General features: G+C 29.9%; 1 protein-coding gene across 5 annotated transcripts in view; it reads right to left on the minus strand.

Moving 5' to 3' along the window:
- The window catches only part of LOC130895603 (ATP-binding cassette sub-family D member 1), a 137,514-nt gene that overhangs the window by 34,866 nt on the left and 82,414 nt on the right, over nt 1-20,234 (minus strand). For all 5 annotated transcript variants that reach the window (XM_057802999.1, XM_057802998.1, XM_057803001.1 and 2 more), the window contains exons 2-3: nt 7,103-7,716; nt 3,858-4,178 (exon numbers count right to left, since the gene is read on the minus strand). In XM_057802999.1, the coding sequence (XP_057658982.1) occupies nt 3,858-4,178; nt 7,103-7,623 (842 nt within the window). In that variant the 5' untranslated portion in view covers nt 7,624-7,716. The remainder of the gene's footprint in view (nt 1-3,857; nt 4,179-7,102; nt 7,717-20,234) is intronic.

Genomic DNA, 20,234 nt, shown 5'->3' on the forward strand with positions numbered 1-20,234 from the left:
AGAAACTTATTGAAGTGACTTTCACCTGATCACTGAACTGAAATAGAAGATCCAATGATAGCGCTTCCAAACTGACGTAGATGTAAAACAAACCGTCTCAACTCATTAAAATCATTGGCGGGTACAGGGTATTGCAAAGTTTGATCACAGATATGGCAAATACCTCAATCGTCAAAGTGTTTATGTAGAGAAATAACTATCCTATATTATTTTTGGTTATAGAATCTTTTTTATATATTCACCCGTCTTTTTATAGTTTTATAGCCAAAAGAGAGAAAAATACGTGATCATTAGTATGACGCAATAATATTAGACTATAAAATAAACAAAGTTCTTTTTAGTACATGTAACGTATTTTGTTGTGAAAATAATTTAAACGCAAGTGAATTTTCAATTATTCGTAATACATCTTAGATTAGTTTTACAATGGCTTACTTGACATGCTGTATAAGCAGTGATATGACCACATTGCATTTTGTTCCACACTTTTGAAAACTTGAGAGATATACCAATGAAGACAACATTGATTTCGGATATTAGCAATTTTAAGAAGTAGGAGATACTTTTTACTTTGAAAAAATGATTAGCCATTGCCAGTTTTCAATTTGTTCTCTTCAAAACTAAAAGCAACTTAACTGTTGGTCTAGAGGAAGTTTAAAGTATGTTTAGTATAGATATTACCATGGACTAAAGAAACAGAACTGATAGACTAAATATCACTATTTCTACCCAGTCATCCCAGTAATAAGGTAAAACCCACGTGTCACTTATATAGGATGTGTGAAGTTGTGGAGTTTTACACTACTCCCAATAACAAATTTTTATCACCAGTTACAAGAAAAAATCAAATTGGACTTTATTGTGTTGTATCTTTGATAATCAATAATCAATCAATGTGAAATTTAAAAATATAGATTATAGGCATAGTTGGGAAAATTATTCAAAATAGTTTATTTAACGGAAATAAGGTAAATTGAAATTTAGAGTGACGATACAAACGGAAGAATCTATCCAGAGAAAAAGATAATGGCCTGCCAACCAAATTGCAAAATACTATAATATGGAAACAAAATTTAATTGAAAGTGGAGTGAAAGAAAAACAAGAATTCTTCACTTAACTGCCTTCAATGAACATAAAATGACTTCGGTCTGTTCAAGAAAAACTTAATATCTTCATCAAGCAGCTTGGTATATAATAATGTTGACATCAGTCAATAGCACAAATAAATCACATAAATTGTAATCTCACAAGCTTAAAATTACTAGAAGATAACTCTATTAGAAGACTGTAGTTTTGTGAACAAATTATGCATTAACTGGTCAAGAACAACATTCTAGTAGAAATATTATGACGGATTTATGTTAAATAGTCACTCAAATTGACAACATTATTGATATTAGGCTATGGAGAATTCACGATAGATAAGAAAAAACACTATTCAACGCGTAGAAGGGCAGGGATGATTGAGAATAAAGATCTCTAAATTGAGACGCCGTGTATACATTATTGTTGTATGTAAAAAATCGCGATTTGACATACTCATCGGTTCAAACACTATCAAAAAAAGTACATATAGTTAACGGGACCATATGTAAGGGACTTCAGTAATGTACAGCTTCGTTTTGACGACCCAAGTTTCATCATTGGGCCAAATTTTGATAGTGGGAGGAAAAAGCTCGATAAGGAGCGAGACACAACGATTTGATGAGTGTCCCAAATTAATTAATAACAGCTTATAAAGATCAATACTTGGAGAAAATGAGAAAAACTTGTGGCATACAATGGAGTGGTACCCACCTCTTACATGTCAGAATGGTGACTTGAAAAATTTAGTAATAACAAGCTGATTTTTGTTTTGGAGCTTGCAAAAAATATATTTTTTATAAAGAATGAATTGGAATATAAATTATGTTATTTTTTTCATTAGTAACAACTTATTTTTTATGTTTTCTGTTAAAAATAAAATTTATAACACCACGTAACTATTGGTATACAAAAAACTGGAAGCGATCATTTTAAAACGAATTATTATTAAATTATTTAAAATTTTCAATTTTGTTTTTGTTCATGCACTGTTACTTGAATAATTATTAAAGGTCTGATAATACACTCAAGACACAAATTGTTATTTTTATAATATTAGTTTAATACAAATGAAACCAGTGGTTATACTTATGTATACTTCTTTTGTAAGTCACTATCATATTTAGATTAAGATTTTTCATGGCATAGGGTTATTAATAAAAAAATATCAACATAATCTTGACAACTTTCGAGTGTAGGTTTCACAAAAATTACAAAAAATTTTGCATTTTTTATAAAAAATATATTTTTTGCGGCCCCCATATGTACCACTCAGATTGTATGGCACAAGTTATTCTCAGTTTCCCATCGTAATTTCTGGAAGTATTGATTTTTATAAGTTGTTATTAATTAATTTGGGACACTCGACGTGTTTCACTCTTATCGCGCTTTTTCCTCCCACTCCAACTATAAAAGTTGGGTGTCTCAGCAAAACGAAGCTGTACATTAACTTATAGCCTATTATTAATCACTGAAATCCCTTATATGTGGGCTCGTGGACTAATATTTAACTACTCAATTGATTCTAAATTACAGATTCTCTCTGTTAAGTGATTCGAATAAAAACAATTTGTCAAACCCTGTATCCGATTAACCATAAATCATGGCAGAAATAATAGTCATTCTTATTGGATTTCGATAACAATTACTGTTGTAAATGGTAAAACTATTGAACAATAGTTATTTACGTAACTAGTTATGAAAAGAGCTATATTGTTCAATAAGCGTAATATTTGCCAAAACGAGCGCCAGCAGAAACAGCTCTTGAAGTATTGTTATGATGAAAGCAAACAACGATTTTTCAAAATAAGTCAAAACAAGTCAGTAGTAATTACTTGAAATGTCTTCAGATATCAAATCAGACATTCCATTTGAAGTAAGAGAGTCTGCAAATGCTGCAGTGATTAGTTTAATACCTGAAAAATCAAGGATTAGATACGCAGTGGGCTACCAAAAATTTGAAAAATGGTACCTTGTGAAAAATAGAAAGAACATTAACGAAAAGGTACTACTTGCTTATTTTGATAATTTAAAAAAATTAAAGACATCGAATTAGTGGACTACATATTTAATGTCCAGATATGTGTATAATTTATTATTAAATAAATCTGTTTCTTGGATCGCAATGATAATAGGGATTACGGGAGCTTGCAGGAAGGCTGAACTGAACTGAACTACGAGAAGGAGACGTATTTAATGAAGAGACCTTTTTTTAGAATTACAATTTCAAAAAGTAAAACACAAGTTACTCGCGAATTTGTAGTCAATGCTGGATACACAGGGCATTCTTTTAGACGCTCTTCAGCATCTCTCCTGGCAGACTCAGGAGCGGACTTTCTGAAAATAAAGCAACTACGAGGATGGAAATCCAACATGTAGCCGGAGGCTATGTTGAGAGTTCCTTAGAAAATAAGAGAAGAATTTCAGAAAGCATCCCGGGCCAAGTCCCTGGCATACATGTAGATATCATAGCTTAAATGAATTTAACGTTAGACAAGAAGTGCATGAGAATATTTACCCAGAAAATGGTCTTAATTCAATTTAGTTTCAATTTCAGTTTAAATAATGAAATAATGGCCAGTTTTTTTACTAATTAATAAATTATTCTTCGAAACTTAATCAGTTACGTAAAGTTTTTACATTTTCATAACTAATATATGAAAATTATGAAAAATGTAACGTTTCCTAATGTCAAGGAGTGACTTAATTTGATAGAGGAATTAGATAAATATAATAAATTTGTAGTTTACTTTCAACTGTTCATGATACTCACCTTAAAATTAATGCTGAAAACAAAACCACTCCAGAAATGAATACAGGTCCTATCAAAAGATTGGAATGGCGTGTTTTTACCAAATTTGCTAAAGCTATTGCCATGAGGAGTATATCGAAGCATGGTTTCGTTATTTGACCGTATAGATGGGATACAGTGTTCGCTACAGTTTCTATATCGTCAGTAAGTCGTTGTGCACAATTGTCTAAACGTCCATCTAAAACTGTAACCCTATAGTAACTTTGGTTATTGAAATACAATTTATACGAATGGTCAACCAGTCGTGTACGGAATCTTAAAGCTATTCGACTCTCCAAATATCTGAAACAAATAAAAACCATGAAAAAAAAAAAAGAACTAACAAATAATACAAGTATGTTTGAGGTGGATTATAACACTTAATATTTTTTTGTTATAAAACGAACCAGCCTATGCTTCATTGACCTCATAAAAGCGTTTGAACGTATTGAACTGGAAGATGTTATTTACTTGGACAATAGAAATATACCTTTGAATATGATCCACACCATCGAAAACTTCTAAGACGATAAAGTTGAGGCTTTAATAATTGTAAACAATCGAAACATGTATCAGTCAATATCGGTATTAAACATGGAGACTTACTTAGTCCAAAGCTTTGTAAAATACAAATTTCCCTTCAAATAATATCATGTCAATTGTCATGGAAAACGAAACGCAATCAAAGTTTTGTGAAAAAATTGTGAAAAATTTAACTCGAACTGGAAATTGTTTTGGGTATTCGCAACAAACACTGCCTAGGATTAATACGAATAAACTATAAAACGGAATATATTATGGTCCTCAAATCAGGCAACTTATTAAATATCTACAATTCACCACATCAATGGGGGTGACTGAATCTAACACTTTATGTTCATGTGTTTGAGCAGTACAAAAAGTTCATGGAAATCAAAAAGCGGAAAATTACGTAGAAATAGTGGAAAATATGCTTTAAAATTTTTATATTCTGGTTTATAACAAGATCATAGATTATCGCTATCTCCACAGGAATCTAGATCTGAAAACTTGGCAGTGAAGAATAAGGGAAAAATTCTATCGATAGAACGATAGGATATCAACTTTATACTATACTACTTTATAAATTTTTAAATAATGAATTTCTTTTGTTTCTTGTTTTAATTAGCAACAATAATAATTAAATATAAAGTGAAATATCCACAATTTCGGGAGCTATTTTTGATTCTGTACCCAAGAATTAACCAGGAAAACTAAAAAAATCGTGGTCACTAGAATGTCTGTTGGTTTGAAACACCTACTGGAAAAAATACTATGACCCGATATTCGAAAAGTAAATACAGCTATTTCGTTTTGACTTGGAAATTTTTTGATTCATTACTTTTAATTGTTCGGTATAACGTATGTATATCAGTGTTTCCCAACGTAAAGCATACGCCTCATAGTGGGGCCATTTGATTTGTAAGGGAGACAATTCGAAAATTGAGTCGACAATAGGTCATTTAAATGCATAGCTAGATTTCGGTGCCAAATTAAATTATTAGGTAAAATCTGGGTTGACGGAACCCAAATATCAACTGGGTGTTTGGTGTGGTCGAGTAAACTTCCCTGCGGCAGACAACAGGTTTCGTGGGATACCCTTGACTTAGTATTTCTCAGCTTACAGTTGGGGTTAATTTAAAAAAAGTGTCTGTAAAAATTGATGTAAAAGCTTCTTTCTTCAATGAATATATACATTGTGTAGATATAGTTAGTAAGTAATTGATTTTATTTGAAAAACTAAATATATTAAGAATGTACCCCTTTACCTGTGTAAAGTTATTCACGGATTTCTTCCACGAATATTTCTTTTTAACATAATTAATTATTTTACTGTTACAAAGTTCACCCAATTAAAGAACAATTGACCAAAAATTGAGATGTTAGTACTTTTTATAACGCCAAAAAAAATTCATAAAATTTACGTTTGAGCGCTGACGCGCATCCTTCGATTTGAAGTCGAAGCCCCAAATTTTTTAAACTTTTTGTAACAATTCAAAATACATTCAATAAGGAACCTATTAACAAAAAATAGTGATGTAGGTATTTTTATAAAGTTAAAAAAATTCATAAACTTAACGTTTTAGTGCTGTCATCCATCGTTCGCTTTGAGATGGAAGCATCGAAATTTTTTCAAAATTTTCTTCAACTATTGCGAAAGATACTTAATAAGGAACCTATTAACAAAAAATTGTGATTGGTATATTTCTATCTACATCTACATTATATAGCCAAATTCGATTTAATTGTAAATTTGAGCAAATTTAAATTAGATACTGAGAACCTATGTAGATTTGTCATACAAAAAAATGTGTTATCTGTTGATTTGTGGCCGTTCTCACTATCATGTGTGGAATTTCCCTAGATATCTAAGAATTTTTGTAGCCAGTAACCTATATCATTAGATAAACAGTTTTATTCGATATTCAAGTGTCCTTTTCAATAGTTAAAGAAAATGTGACAAAATTTTGGAGCTTCGATTTCAAAACGAATGATTCTCGTTAGGGCTCAAACATAAACTTCACTATTTTAATCCACTTAGTCTTCAGTTTTTGGTAGTAAAATTTTGTAGCCTGTTTTTTCACAAAAGTTCAGTTTATGTTGTAAAAAAACATTCGTGGTCGAAATCCGTGATTAACTTCACACGGGTTACCACTTTACTTATCATTATCAATGAATTGAATATTCTATCTGCTGATATAAAACAAATATTTTCTTATTAAATCAAATTGATTTATCAACATGGATGATGCAGGCAATATTAATGGATTTGTCAAATATATCAAGAGAAATCACAGAATTATAAAATTATGACTCAGTTGAAACTTTATTCAATATAAAATGAGGAATGGTATGGCTTTTTGTGGAAACAGAGATCAAATACCCAAATTCAACAAAATGTGCAATAATTTCATTGCACATTCAAGCATAATGATCTCAGTTAAAATTAAAATAATAAATTAATATGGAGAAATGTCTATTAAAATTATTTGGAATTTGAATTCCAGTTTGCATTATTTGCTTCGTCAACAATTACCTTCCTAAAACTTATTTTAATTCAAGTTTCTCGAGTAAACACATTTAAATTTTTTATGTGTGTTACATTATGTATATAGGAATAAGAATAAGAATTTTAGAAATGCTAAAGTGAGGCATGGCACAAATAAGGTTGGGAAACACTGATTTACATAGAAGAAGAAGGTACTTACTTAATCATACTGTTGATGAAAGTAGCAGGAATAGCCACAGCAAACCATTTACCCAACTGCCTGACAAAATTTTTCGGTTCCTTCATCACAATATATTTTACTATAGCACCCTCTAAGTTGGCAACATAAATACTCAAAAACGTCCTTAAAAATAAAAACATCGTGTGGCCGCCTAGTAGAACAGTTTCTGTACAAAACAAACTCGGTATCATTATCCTAACTAATTTAATAAATTGTAAAATAAATGCTAAATTGAAGTTTGGTATACTATTTTTAAGTCTTCCTTTCAGTTTCTTGTTCTTGACTACACCGTTCTTTCTTACGTCCGTTTGAACTATGTGATTATTGTTTAAAGTTAAGTTATTTTTTGGTTTATGAATGAATGAATATACCAATGGATAACCGATTTTGTATCCATAGGTGCAAAGAGCAACTGCAATAAGTGCTCCTGAGAAAACATTTTTGTTCGCGTGGAAAGTATGTTCGCCTTTTTCAAGAAATTTAGATATCACTGCAGGCATTTTTGTTTGTTCTTTGATTCTTCGTTCAATTTCGATTTATGCAACTAGAGCTTCTATCAGTAGTTAAGTGTCCTCTTGATCCATGATTCCTATCTGTAACAATAGAAAACAAGTAATTAACTTTTTGAAGTAAAACTTCTACACACACGCTAAATCGTAACGAGAGCATTACGAAAAGTGTGATAGAGCAAAGGGAACGTAAGTTGAGAGAAAAATATAAGTGAAGGAATATTGTAACTTCGAATATGGACATTTTATTATAGATATATTCGTGAAATATACGTTGTTATGATTTTAACTTAAATTTTTTACATACACTGAAAAACTATTTATTAACAACTATTAATTTTTGTATACTTTGTATATATTCCAGTATAATAGTTCTCCTCCTCCTCTGACTTCCTGGACGATAAGCGGCCGGTTTCAGCCTAACTGGCAAAGGCAATAGTTTTTAATTTTATTATTAATTAAAGTTTGGATTTGCAAGAATTCTAGTTTCAAATTTTGATTTGAATTTGAGTCTTCTATTCGTTAAATTATTTATGCAAATATCTGCAATAAATTCTCCTCTAATCATGAGAGACAGTGATTTACACTCCGATTTTTTGTTCGATAGTGAAAGTGAAAATTTTAATAGTAGTGATGATGAAATTTTATCAGACCTTAGTAACACTTCATCTGTTAATGACGATCCACCTGCATGGAATATGATAGGCGATCCATTTGGGAATACTCGACCTGAATTCCTTGGAATTGCAAGTCCAAATCCTGATGTGTTTCCTGATGAAGACGGATCTTTTACAAGGTGTGTAGATGCCTTTTTGCCAGATGAATTGTTTAATTTTATAGTGCAATGTATTAATATGAAAGCTCAATTAAATTTTGTAAATCAACCACATCTAGATTTCAAAATTCATGGTCTACAATGGCGCGATGTTACAACAAAAGAAATTTGAATATTTTTGGGATATCTACTAAATATGGTTATCAATAAAAAACCACAAATTTCAAAGTATTGGAGTACGAGCCCAAATCTAAAGACTCCATAGTTTCGGGAGGAAGGGCTCAGCGAAACAGATTTTTATCAATATCAAAATTCTTAAGATTCGCTGACCCAAATTTTCTAAAAGCAAATGATATATTATGCCGTATTAGACAATTTTTAGAACGCTTAGAGGGAATTTTTCAGCATAACTAGCAACCAAATAAGAATGTTTTTGATGAATCGTTGGTGTTATACAAAGGTGATCGCTTGTATTTCCAACAATATATAAAATCACAGCGTTCCAGATTCGGAGTAAAAAGTTTTAGTCTATGCACCTCTGATGGGTATATGTACAGCTTTGAAATTTATACTGGACACGGTCAGCAGCAGTTTCTTCTTCCTGACGACGTTGATAATACTGAATTATCGCTTTCAGAAAGAATAGTTCATCTTGGTAGAAACTTACTGAACTTAGGTTAGTCTTTCCATACAAACAATTGGTACAGTAGTACTCGGCTTGCTGAATATTTATTACAAAGAAAAAACTACTTACTGGTACGATACGATCGGATAGAAGGGTTTCAAATGTATTAAAATTTTCTTCACTCAATAGACACCAGTCAACATTTGCAAGAAAATAGAATGTAATTATTTTAAAATATTTTAACAAAAGAGACGTGTACGTTCCTTCGACAGAATTTAGTGCGGAACTTGCTGAAAGAGAAATATATTGTAAGTTGTCAGCGAGATTTTTTTTTGAAACCCGCAGTAATTCAACAATACACTCAGCGTATGCGTATCATACACTTGGCTCAAGAAATTACGAATATATTTTATTCAACGAGCAATATTGGATTCACATTATGTTTACAAAGCATTGAGCGACCAAAATATGACATTATTGACCTGCTTAAATTTCGTAATTGATTATTTCGTGGAAGGGCGTTCAGAAGAAATCGAAAGATTGGATGCAAATGAGTCACTTCCTAGACGACGTCGAAGACAACTAATTGAAGTTTATGATGAATCTGTTCTTCATACTCTTTCAACATTACCAACTACTCGTTGTCGTCAGCGTCCACAACGAAGATGTGTTATGTGTTCGTCAAATAACATCAGACACAATACTAGATACTTTTGTAATTTGTGCCCTACAAGACCTACACGATATATGCCAAACAGCTTCAACAATTAAAATCATTTTGTTTAAATTTTATGTAAAATAAATTACGTATAATGAATTTTAATAAAATATTTTGTTTTGTATAAGTTATTACAGCTTTCAGTGTAAATTCATTATGACGTACGGCGTACGTTCGTTGGTATATAAGTACGTCCGGGGATTATTTACTTGTTGGGGACGAAGGAACAAACATCATAATGGTGGTTGTGTTCATTACACCTTATAATCCAGTTTGTAATATTGAAAAGTTTAATATAACGACTTATGATTTGGAATTAGTAGAAAACTACAGTCCACTCTCGTTAATTGCAAACTCTTGGGTTCATTTTATATGCTACGAATTATCAAGTATTAGAAATATCAAATGGTTCGATATTTTTGAGACAAAAAAATAAAACTTTGAATTATTGAGTTTTATTTATTAACTGATATCTAATACAAAAGTTAAGAGGTACATACGTGTACATATTCATAATGTGAACTAATTGATATTTCGAAAAAAATCTGTTATATTAGTTTGCTTCAAAGCACAATGCTGCTCAGAACAATTGTTTGTTGTATATGATTTCTCAATAGTCGAAAATGAAGGTTTCAAAAATGCTTCAGAAACCTTAATAACGAAATTTTGTACGATAGAAGACAACTTTGATAATAGATATTTGGTCTGATACGTTATATATGAAAAGTTTTATAGGTGTAACTGTTCATTTTGGCATAGACTTTATACTCATATCAGTTACTCTCGGCGTATACGAGCTTTATGAAAGATTTATATCACAATATATTTCTGAAATGCTCTTACGAACTCGCCCCTTTTTTAATAGATACGTGTTTTCAATATCTAAACCATTTACACATCTAACTTATAGATAAACAGTCGATGTATAGAAAACATAGATGTATTTTTTGATATATCTGATCTAATCTGTTTAATTTATTTTGACCGCGAACGCCAACGCAGGCGCCAGCGTACGAGTTAACGAATTGACCTTCAACGAGAGTCGACTGTATCATACATTGCCAGTAATTTTAGCAGATTTCAATGTTAATTTCGCTTCTGTAGATTTACAACTTTTGGTAAAAGATAAATTAAACTGCAAACTAAACAGCCGAAATGAGTCTATAATAAATGAGTCTACATAAAAAAAATGTTGATGATATAATATGATATATTATGATATAATTCTTAATAATAAGAACTTAAATATCTTTTAAATTTATCTTTTGATAACTCACTCCCATAACCGATCTGTAAAAACAATCTATATAAATAGATCACATAGTATATCTAAGATGACTCTATCTCAAACAATATTTGCTTCTTTACCATTTCTAAGAAATATTACTTCTACACTTGCCGCCAAATTATTTAATCAACATGATAAATTATTAATGAAGTATTTTAATAAATCAAATTTTTCTCCTCCTAACTTCACGAGATAATACAGTTTATAGTATTCCGTGTCAATATTGCACCAAACAATATATTGGTAAAACTTCAAAATCTTCCACGAGAATCACTTCATTTAAAAGTAATTTCAAGTTAGACCCGGAAAGATGAACATTTTTCGAAATAGTCTACATGGCGCAATTCGACAATTGCTTGAAAACTGACATCAACTATCTACAGTAGAAACAAATTAAAATTTCTCTGAGTCGTAGAAATAATCTTTATAAATAATATTCCAAAGATGGACCTTTTACGAATTGGTAATTAAAAGAGAAATTTAACTTTTTAATTGTTTGTATTGTTACGAGCTCATTCTAAAATTCGGCAATAGATAAAATATTCGGAATTCATTCGATCTTTGTTTTTAATTAGTTTGTATAGTAAGCGGTTTATTCACATTGTTTCTTTTGAATAGTTACTAGGAAAAAAAAGGAGTTTGTGTAGCGCAGTTTACTTAGTTTATAGTAAATAGTCGTAGTGAACAGAACGAAGTAGCAAAGTAATCGAAGAATTTAAATTTAAGTTAGTTAAATGATAGTGATAAGTGAATTATGAGTTAGTATAGTGTAAAGTGTTTCAATAAATTAAGAACGTAAGAGACAGTATCTGGGTGATTCCATTATAACTGTGATATTCAATGTCCTGTATTGTTTTTTTGTACTAGTCATTAATTAATAATCAATTAATAAAAATTTTGTGTTAATTGAATAATTCTTAAGATATTTAAACATTATTTTTATACAATATAACTTGCCACTTAAAGAAAACTTATACTACATCACTTGAATGTCAGTACCGTGTCATGTCCATTCCTAGAATTTACCGATAAATTATTAATTTTTTTTGTCGTAACAAATGATAAAAATATCAATATTGGAGTGAATAAGCTACAAAATTAATATTAGCCACGCTGATTTATTACTGGATAGTTGCTTTTTTTCCAGTATGACTTTATATAACAAAAGTACAGTTTTCACAAATTAACTAAAAGATAAAAGCACTATGTGTTCTGCATGTACATGATTGTTGTATAAATTATTTGATTTAGAACTATTAAAAAAAACTATTTTGTTTGTCTATATTAAGAAAATGAAAATTTTACAATTAAACTTGCTTGCTTCATTTTTATTTGCTCAAAATAGACAAACAAAACCAATTTTTTTTTATATTTACTTCATGCAAAAAGATATGAACATACATTTTTTATATCCCAATTTATATATTATTTGTACCAAGTAATTTATACTCCGAATATGTGACAAAAAAATTATAAACATAAAACGAAAGATCTAACTTAATTTTAGTGTACCTCCTGAACAGATGAAAGAGGTTAAGAAGGTCCGCCGTTGTTTTATTTCCATCTTAAAATATTCAAAAAAATTTATAACAAACTGTTGTGATCGTGTTTTCCAGCCATTTTTTTAAAAATAATTGTTTGTTTCTATACCGTTACAAGTATGATCAGACACTTGATTGATGCAATTTTGAAAATTTGCCAATTGTATAAAATTATAAGCACTATTTAATACTATACTACTATAGTAAGTAGTAAAATAAGCATTGAAATCTTCCCGTTTCACAGCATTTTAGGTATTATAAGTTGATGTATTATATTTGTACTAACCGATGTAAAATTAAATAAAAAGTCCAATTCCTTCTTGAAAAAACTAATTTTTTCAATAAATACACTGTTCACATAATCTCAAAATGAGGTAACGTCAAATTCATAGTAAGAGTAGTTATATCGTTGTCACTTTTTACGATTACTACTATCAATTTAAAGAAACTATCTTATGAAGAAGACAATCGACACTATATTGTTATATTTGATTTCTATTGATAGAAGTTAGTATGTAGAAAACATGAGTTCGATAAATCGTAGATTGAGTCTCATGATGGAAGACCTCCACCGTTTCTACTCCTGAAAGTGAGATATATTTCTTTTTACTATCATTTGTTTCACAGAGTAATAAACATCGAATCATTCATAACAATACAACGTTATCAAACATAACTATTGGGGAGTACCACAGCATACCCTCAACTCACCTACATACGACTGGTCGCTGGATTGATAAGCCATAATCTGCGTGGGTGTCTGATCCGTGAGCGGATGTAAATGATCTCGGATAAATATCAAATGTTCAACATATAGCTGACAGATTTCTATAGATCTATCACAGATTTTTTGGAGAATTCTAATGTCCCACAAACTTTCAACTCACTAATTTTACACTAATGTGACAATTAACTTTCGGATGAAAGTGAATCGAATGACATTCAAATTGTTTCCTAATAATAATTGCTAAAGTGCATTACTATGTTATTTGGAATTTTACAAATTGCCATTTCCGCAAATTAATACCTACCTAATGTTAAAATGCAATTTAAAGGCTTAAGAAATTCTAGGTTTTAATTTTTGGATTTTCCAACACTAGATAGTGTATTAGGTACTAAATTCCAGGTAATACTTTTAATGAATCCGTCACGAGTTGTATTATGTACTCGGACTACCTTTTCATTTACCTGAAAGTTGGCGCATCCTTACCTCAACGGATTAAAAATTTCTAATCGACTGTCAACAGTTGATAACTCCCCCTTTTCTTGCTTGGTTAGTTTTCGGTTGTCAGGTTTCAGATATAGTTCCTAACCTGTCCCAACCACATTTGGTTATATTAGTGAACTTCAATTAGTGTAATCTAATTTTATCGTAATAAAATTCTAACATCATGAAATTTTAAATACAAATGATCGATTCTCGTTAGTTAAATGTGAATTAGTATACATAATATTTTAATGTTTTTACTTGTTTAGCGATCATTATTTCCAATGTGGATTACATATAATATGACTTACCATTTATCTTACACAATTCTCAATGATCAAACATCATTCAATAAAACTTATTCTTATCTAACCTATAAAAATTCAACGTCATTCATAATCTAACCAATCAAAAATTAATGAGAATTCTTATAGTAACCAGAATCAATATTTCAATTAATCAAAATTTCTATCAACGTCAAATTAATTATTGAATTTAGTTTAAAATTTTTACACACGTTAACAATATCAAAAATTACTGAAAATCTAATAATATATATAAATATATATATATATATATATATATATATATATATATATATATATATATATATTTGCTTATTTATATTGATCCATAGATCACCTTCATCGTGATTATCAAAATAAGAATAAAATCAACTTAGAACTTTGTTCCAATAAGAAAAATTAATTTTTCCTGGGTTTCCACATCTCAAATATATTAAATTTATTAGAATTTATGTTTTTTTTGATATTTCATGGTTCGTTAATCCAGTTCTATTTTTTTTATCGTATTGATGACCTCTGCGTCTATTTTCTAAATACTGAGATGTAAGCCCTATGTAGACAGCGTCACAATTAGTACAAAGCACTTGATATATAATATTACTCCTTCTTTTTGGTGTTTTAGATTTTAATTTAGTGAAATATTTGGATAATGTATTATGAGCTCTATGACTTATACTAATATCATATTTATTGAAATAATTCGATAATTGTTGGGAAAGTCCTTGTATATATGGTAAGGAAAAATGTTTTATGTTTTGATGTTTCGTTTCAGTTTTGTTTTTAAATTGATTGTAGTGTCTGTTTATCCTTTTCTTGAATATGTTATTTATCATTTTTTCCGGATAATTACTTTCTTTCAATGCAGTTTTTGCTTTTTGAATAGCTAAGCATCTAAATTCAGGATCTGAAAGTTAAATAGATCTATCAGCCAAACTTATTATCACTGATCTTTTATGTGATATAGGATGACACGAATTGAAGTTTAAATATCTTGAGGACCAAGTTGGATTCGTATACCATTCTGTTCTTATGTTATTGTTAATTTTATATAATGTGAAATCAAGAAAATTTATCCAAATATAAAGTCTTAAAGAAAAGTCGAAACTTCAAAATTCATCTTTCTTTTAAAAACTATAAAAAAAACTAATTTTAAAATAGAAGAGACCTAAAATCAAGAACATTTAGATGTATATATATATATATATATATATATATATATATATATATATATATATATATATATATATATATATATATATATATATATATTAGTATTTATTTTTTTTTATTTATTATAGTAGTAATTTCAGTTTAAACAATGATATTACATATGAAATATTGCAAGAGTGGCAATGTTGAATTTGGGGCTTGAAAAATCAAAGGCATTATAGGAAAAGGAATAACGTTTCTTCATAACACAATGTAATCAGCAAAATAATTGCGATTGCTCAGAAAACATACTTTCCAGAAAACGAGATTCTCTACAAAAAATTTAACCGCATTTCAAAAAAACAATGATTGAATATAAACCTAATAAGTTGAACAAAAAGCGAATTATACAGATTTTTGTGTGAAGCCTCTACGAAGTTCACTTATTAAACAAAATAATTTTACTTGCTGCTTACTTTCAAAAATATAATTTAATAGATATTTTTCAACATAGCTTATTCTAATTATTGGAATGATAGAATGTAGGCGTGACGAATTGGTAAAAATGATTCGAGGACAAGGAAATTATTTAATAGTTACCATTAATGACAGAAACCTTTTGACGTGATTCATGTTGTATTGTAATAAAAAATATAACAATTGCTGATTCATTTAGTAAATACATAGGTGACGCAATATAATTTGAGATATAAAAAAAATGCAAGTGTTTTTAGGAAAACGGTTTTATGTATGATTAAGAAATCATCATGTACATTAATGTACATAAAAGCTTGAAGAATCTCAAAAAATTGATGAACTTCTTCCACTTTCTCTTCCTCCGTCGTAAATCGTCGACCACATAAATTGTTTTTTTTTCATTGAAGAATAAGCAGAAATCACATATGACCAAATCAGACGACGTTACATTATGATGATGCAATATAAACTAGTCGTTGAGTTTACGTGGCACTTAAACAAGTAAAATTTGGAAATGATCATATAAAACTGAATTTCCTAATGCAGATTCAACACCAAGAGTTGTCTAAATCGGTTGATAGGCGAATCTTGGAACTGAACAACAGGACTTGCCTCATCATTAAATGATATCGGTCCTCTAAATCAGCTAAACACATTTACTCAAGAAGGACACCAAATGTGTGTTTCAAGAGTTTAATGTTTACTAGTAGAACCGACCTTGAAATCGTAATACATCACATTGCGCACGTGTTTTCTATTTCGATGGCAAATCGTATGTACGACTATTTAATCTCTAGAAATAACGACTCTACTGCAGTCTGAGTCACTATTTAAGAATGATGGCACTGAATTAAATTTTGATATTATTGAAGAATTTTCCTGTTGAACGAGTCCATTCTACTCCTATAGAAAAGCTTAAAACATTACATGATCGAAATTTAGAAGACCCGTTAGACGATACCTTAACACCTGCAGTTTTAATTTATAATCAAAAGACATATAGTGATATTAACTTGGTTCTCATGCCGAATATTTACATGTTGATCTTCCATTATGCGAAGACGAATCACTATCTCTATATTAGGACATCTGTAATTTATTAATTCTCTTCTTCCCAACTTCCCCTTATTTTTGAAGCATTTAGATGGAGTATTGAGGCGTATTGATAGTTAATAATTTTTTTACATGTCGTTGCAAAAATTCGAAGACAAGAATACCTAATTTTAATAGAAATAAAAGGAGGACATTTTAATGACTATTTATATTTGTATAAAAAATATGTTGCCCTAAAGAACACTATTGTACAAAAAACGAGTGAAATTGCTAAATATCTAAATCTATAAACTGCCATTTATACATATGACCCTGCTTCCGTGAATCATTGGATCCAATGAATCCATGAGTCATTGGAAGCTTAAGTCTTAAGCCAAATTTCACTCATATGCATCATTAAAAATTGTAACTTGTTAACCATAGTCGCAGACATTTGAAATAAATTTTTCCTTGGAAAAACAATTGTAAAGAATGTTTCATTTGTCTAATAATAAAATTTATAAAATAAAATTGTTTTTATCCATTTTTTATTATTATTTGCATTGGCATATTTAAACTGACAAATTCACAATTACTAATATTAATTACTACTTTATATTTGTTCAATAGTTAATGATTTGAAAATAATTTCAAGATACCTGAGCGCCGATACAAATAGTATGATGCATTTTTTGTATAATGAGAGCGATCGAATTTCACTAGCTTTACCCTATTCAGTATATTTTTTGCTACAACCAAATGTACGACTGGAGAAAATGACTGGTAGCTAGTTATGGTCCCAGAAGTATTTTACCTGTCTCGATAGAGGAAACACAAAAATTTTGGAAAAATATTCCATTGTTGGAAAATCTTTGACCACTAAGCCATTTTTTCAAATCTGGAAAAAGAAAATAATCTGGCGAATAAAGTGCATGAGTTAGCAATTCAAACTTTAATTTATTAATTTCGGCCATTGTAATAGCGGATGTGGGAGATGGTGAAATGCGGCCATTTTTGCTTGATATCTCTGCTCAAACGTTGCAATAAGTTCGCCGCTGATAGTTTTTGCTTTTTTAAGAAAACAATGAAAGTCCAATGTTTTGATTGTTCTTTTGTTCCTGGCGTGAAGTGTTGAACCCACGATTTATCGATGGTTATGTAACAGCGCAAAAAACTAAAGCCTTTCAAATAAAAGTATTATATCACATAAGGATGACTAATACTGAACAATATAGCGTCTTCAAATTTGCAACATATGTTCTATAGATTGTGTACATTCTAATATTTTGATACTTTTCAAGCAACTACCGCCATATCTAGATCAGGCCAGGTACTTCTAGAAAAATCATCGTACATCTACGGTTGTAGTTATAAGCTAGTAACATAATTTAGTAAGGTGTACACGTGTACAGTACTTATATTTCCACCAAGTATAACAAGTACACAATTACACAGTTTTTAAGTATTAGACCCAAATAGTTTTCAAAGGAACGTGGCATTTTTGCTAAGTTTTGGAATAAAAAACTGTATTACTCACAAAGTGATAGATCCGGAATTTATAGAGCATGATCAAGTTGTTTTCAACCAAATACTTTGTTTAAATCTTAGCTTCGATGTGGATACGTATGATGGTGAAGTAAAATCATGCTCTTACTTATCATCATACTTTTACAGTTTTCTCAAAGTCTCACAATCAGCTGTTAAAGTTGTATGCGGGAAAAATCTATACGCGAAACAGCTTTCTCCTTCTACAAAACAATAATTTATGGAATGGCGACTTTCTTCATCGCCCAGAAAAGTCAGATTATAATATTTTCAGTCCGGAAAATAATGTGTATCGTTTTGTAGGTTAGGATCGTTCTGGGTTAGGATCCACAATCAGCTCTTAGGTTATCTTCCTGAACTCGGGTTATAGTTTCCGAAAAGCCCTGTAGATTACTATGTTCTTTTGTTACTAGATGGCTTGAAAAACTTTAATCTTTTTCGTTAAAATTATTGGTTAGGTGTACCTTCGTCAGCATTTATAAACCTGAACACGACTACCGATAGTTTTCTTCAAATAATACGACGAGAAATTGTGTAAATAATAACAAAATGGTTAAGCATCTGTTCTCTCGGATTTTTTCGTTAACTTTTGTTCAATAATGACAGCACATTGATACGGCCATTTTTCAACACTCTCGAACTCTACCAGCACAGAATGTTAGGAAACTAACCCTTATCACGTTCATTATTGTTTGGAAACGCATGCGCGTAAATTGGGTTCTAATCATGAGTAGCGTCATTGATAGGTTACTGAGTTTTACTGTTTTTATACTTTTCGTATTTCAGCATAAAATAGCCTATTAGTTTTAAACTTCAGTGCGTGAATTATCTTTGATAACTGCTCGATAATAAATATTAAACAACTAGAATCTATTTTACTAACTAAATGAATATAATGGGAAAATTAACGCACAAAAAAGTAATGAAAATCAAAAGCTTTATATATAATGACTTCCACCGAAAATTGAACGTGACGTTCAGAAATTGTGATCTAAATATCGTCCTGGGTTAGGATCCATAATCAGCTGAAAGGTCATCTCCTGAACACTGTGTTTCAAATAAAGAAAACATAACCTGAGAAATTTTGTTCAAATTAATGTTTTAAAAGTTTAAAATATTATCGATTAAACATCCTGTATATTAGTTCAGTAGGCTTAGAATTTTTTTGTATACCTCCTGGGTATTAAAGCAAAACAGTCACATGTTAATATACGCATTATTTATATAACGTAAATATCTTAATTTGAATTATATAAATTATTGTGAAATAAATTATAAACTTTTAAATCAACCATTGGTCGATTGGTCGATATTAGCGAGTCAATGTATTATTTATGACTTTATCACTTCATTTCAACATTATCTCTTTTCGTAAGAAATCATTTATTTACATTTAAAAATTAAAGATAAAGCAATAACTGCTACTAGAAGGTTATTTTTTTTGTTCGTACTAAATACATAGATTTAATATTAAGGATAGAGAGCAAGGTATGGGACTTTGTTCAAATGTGCCTGAACTGCTTATAAAGAAAGAAAGAACTGCGTTATACCACTTTCTATCTCTCTCTACGCTATTTTGATTGGACCGCTTGGACGTAGAATTTTAGAGTAGTAGAAACAGCAGAGGAGCAGATTAATAAATTTTGATGTTAATAGCGAGGATAGAGAAATAGAGAATAGTAAACCAATGCGCTCCCCCTTCCAATAGTACAATTCCACTTACCATCTTCTCTATCCTTAATATCAACTCTATAACTAAAGTTTAAGAAGGAATCGTTTCGATTTAAAATGTGTTCTTTATACCTTAACATATATACATCGTTGAAAAGAATGTATTATTTTTCAAATTACCATTCTTTATTCTTTTAAATTTGTAAAAGCAATTAAAACAACAGGTTTCCTGCAGCTTAAGACAAGTCAATACCTGTAATTTTCTAAAA

This window comes from Diorhabda carinulata, chromosome 6 (genome assembly GCF_026250575.1).
Source record: "Diorhabda carinulata isolate Delta chromosome 6, icDioCari1.1, whole genome shotgun sequence".
Classification (NCBI taxonomy): Eukaryota; Metazoa; Arthropoda; class Insecta; order Coleoptera; family Chrysomelidae; genus Diorhabda; species Diorhabda carinulata.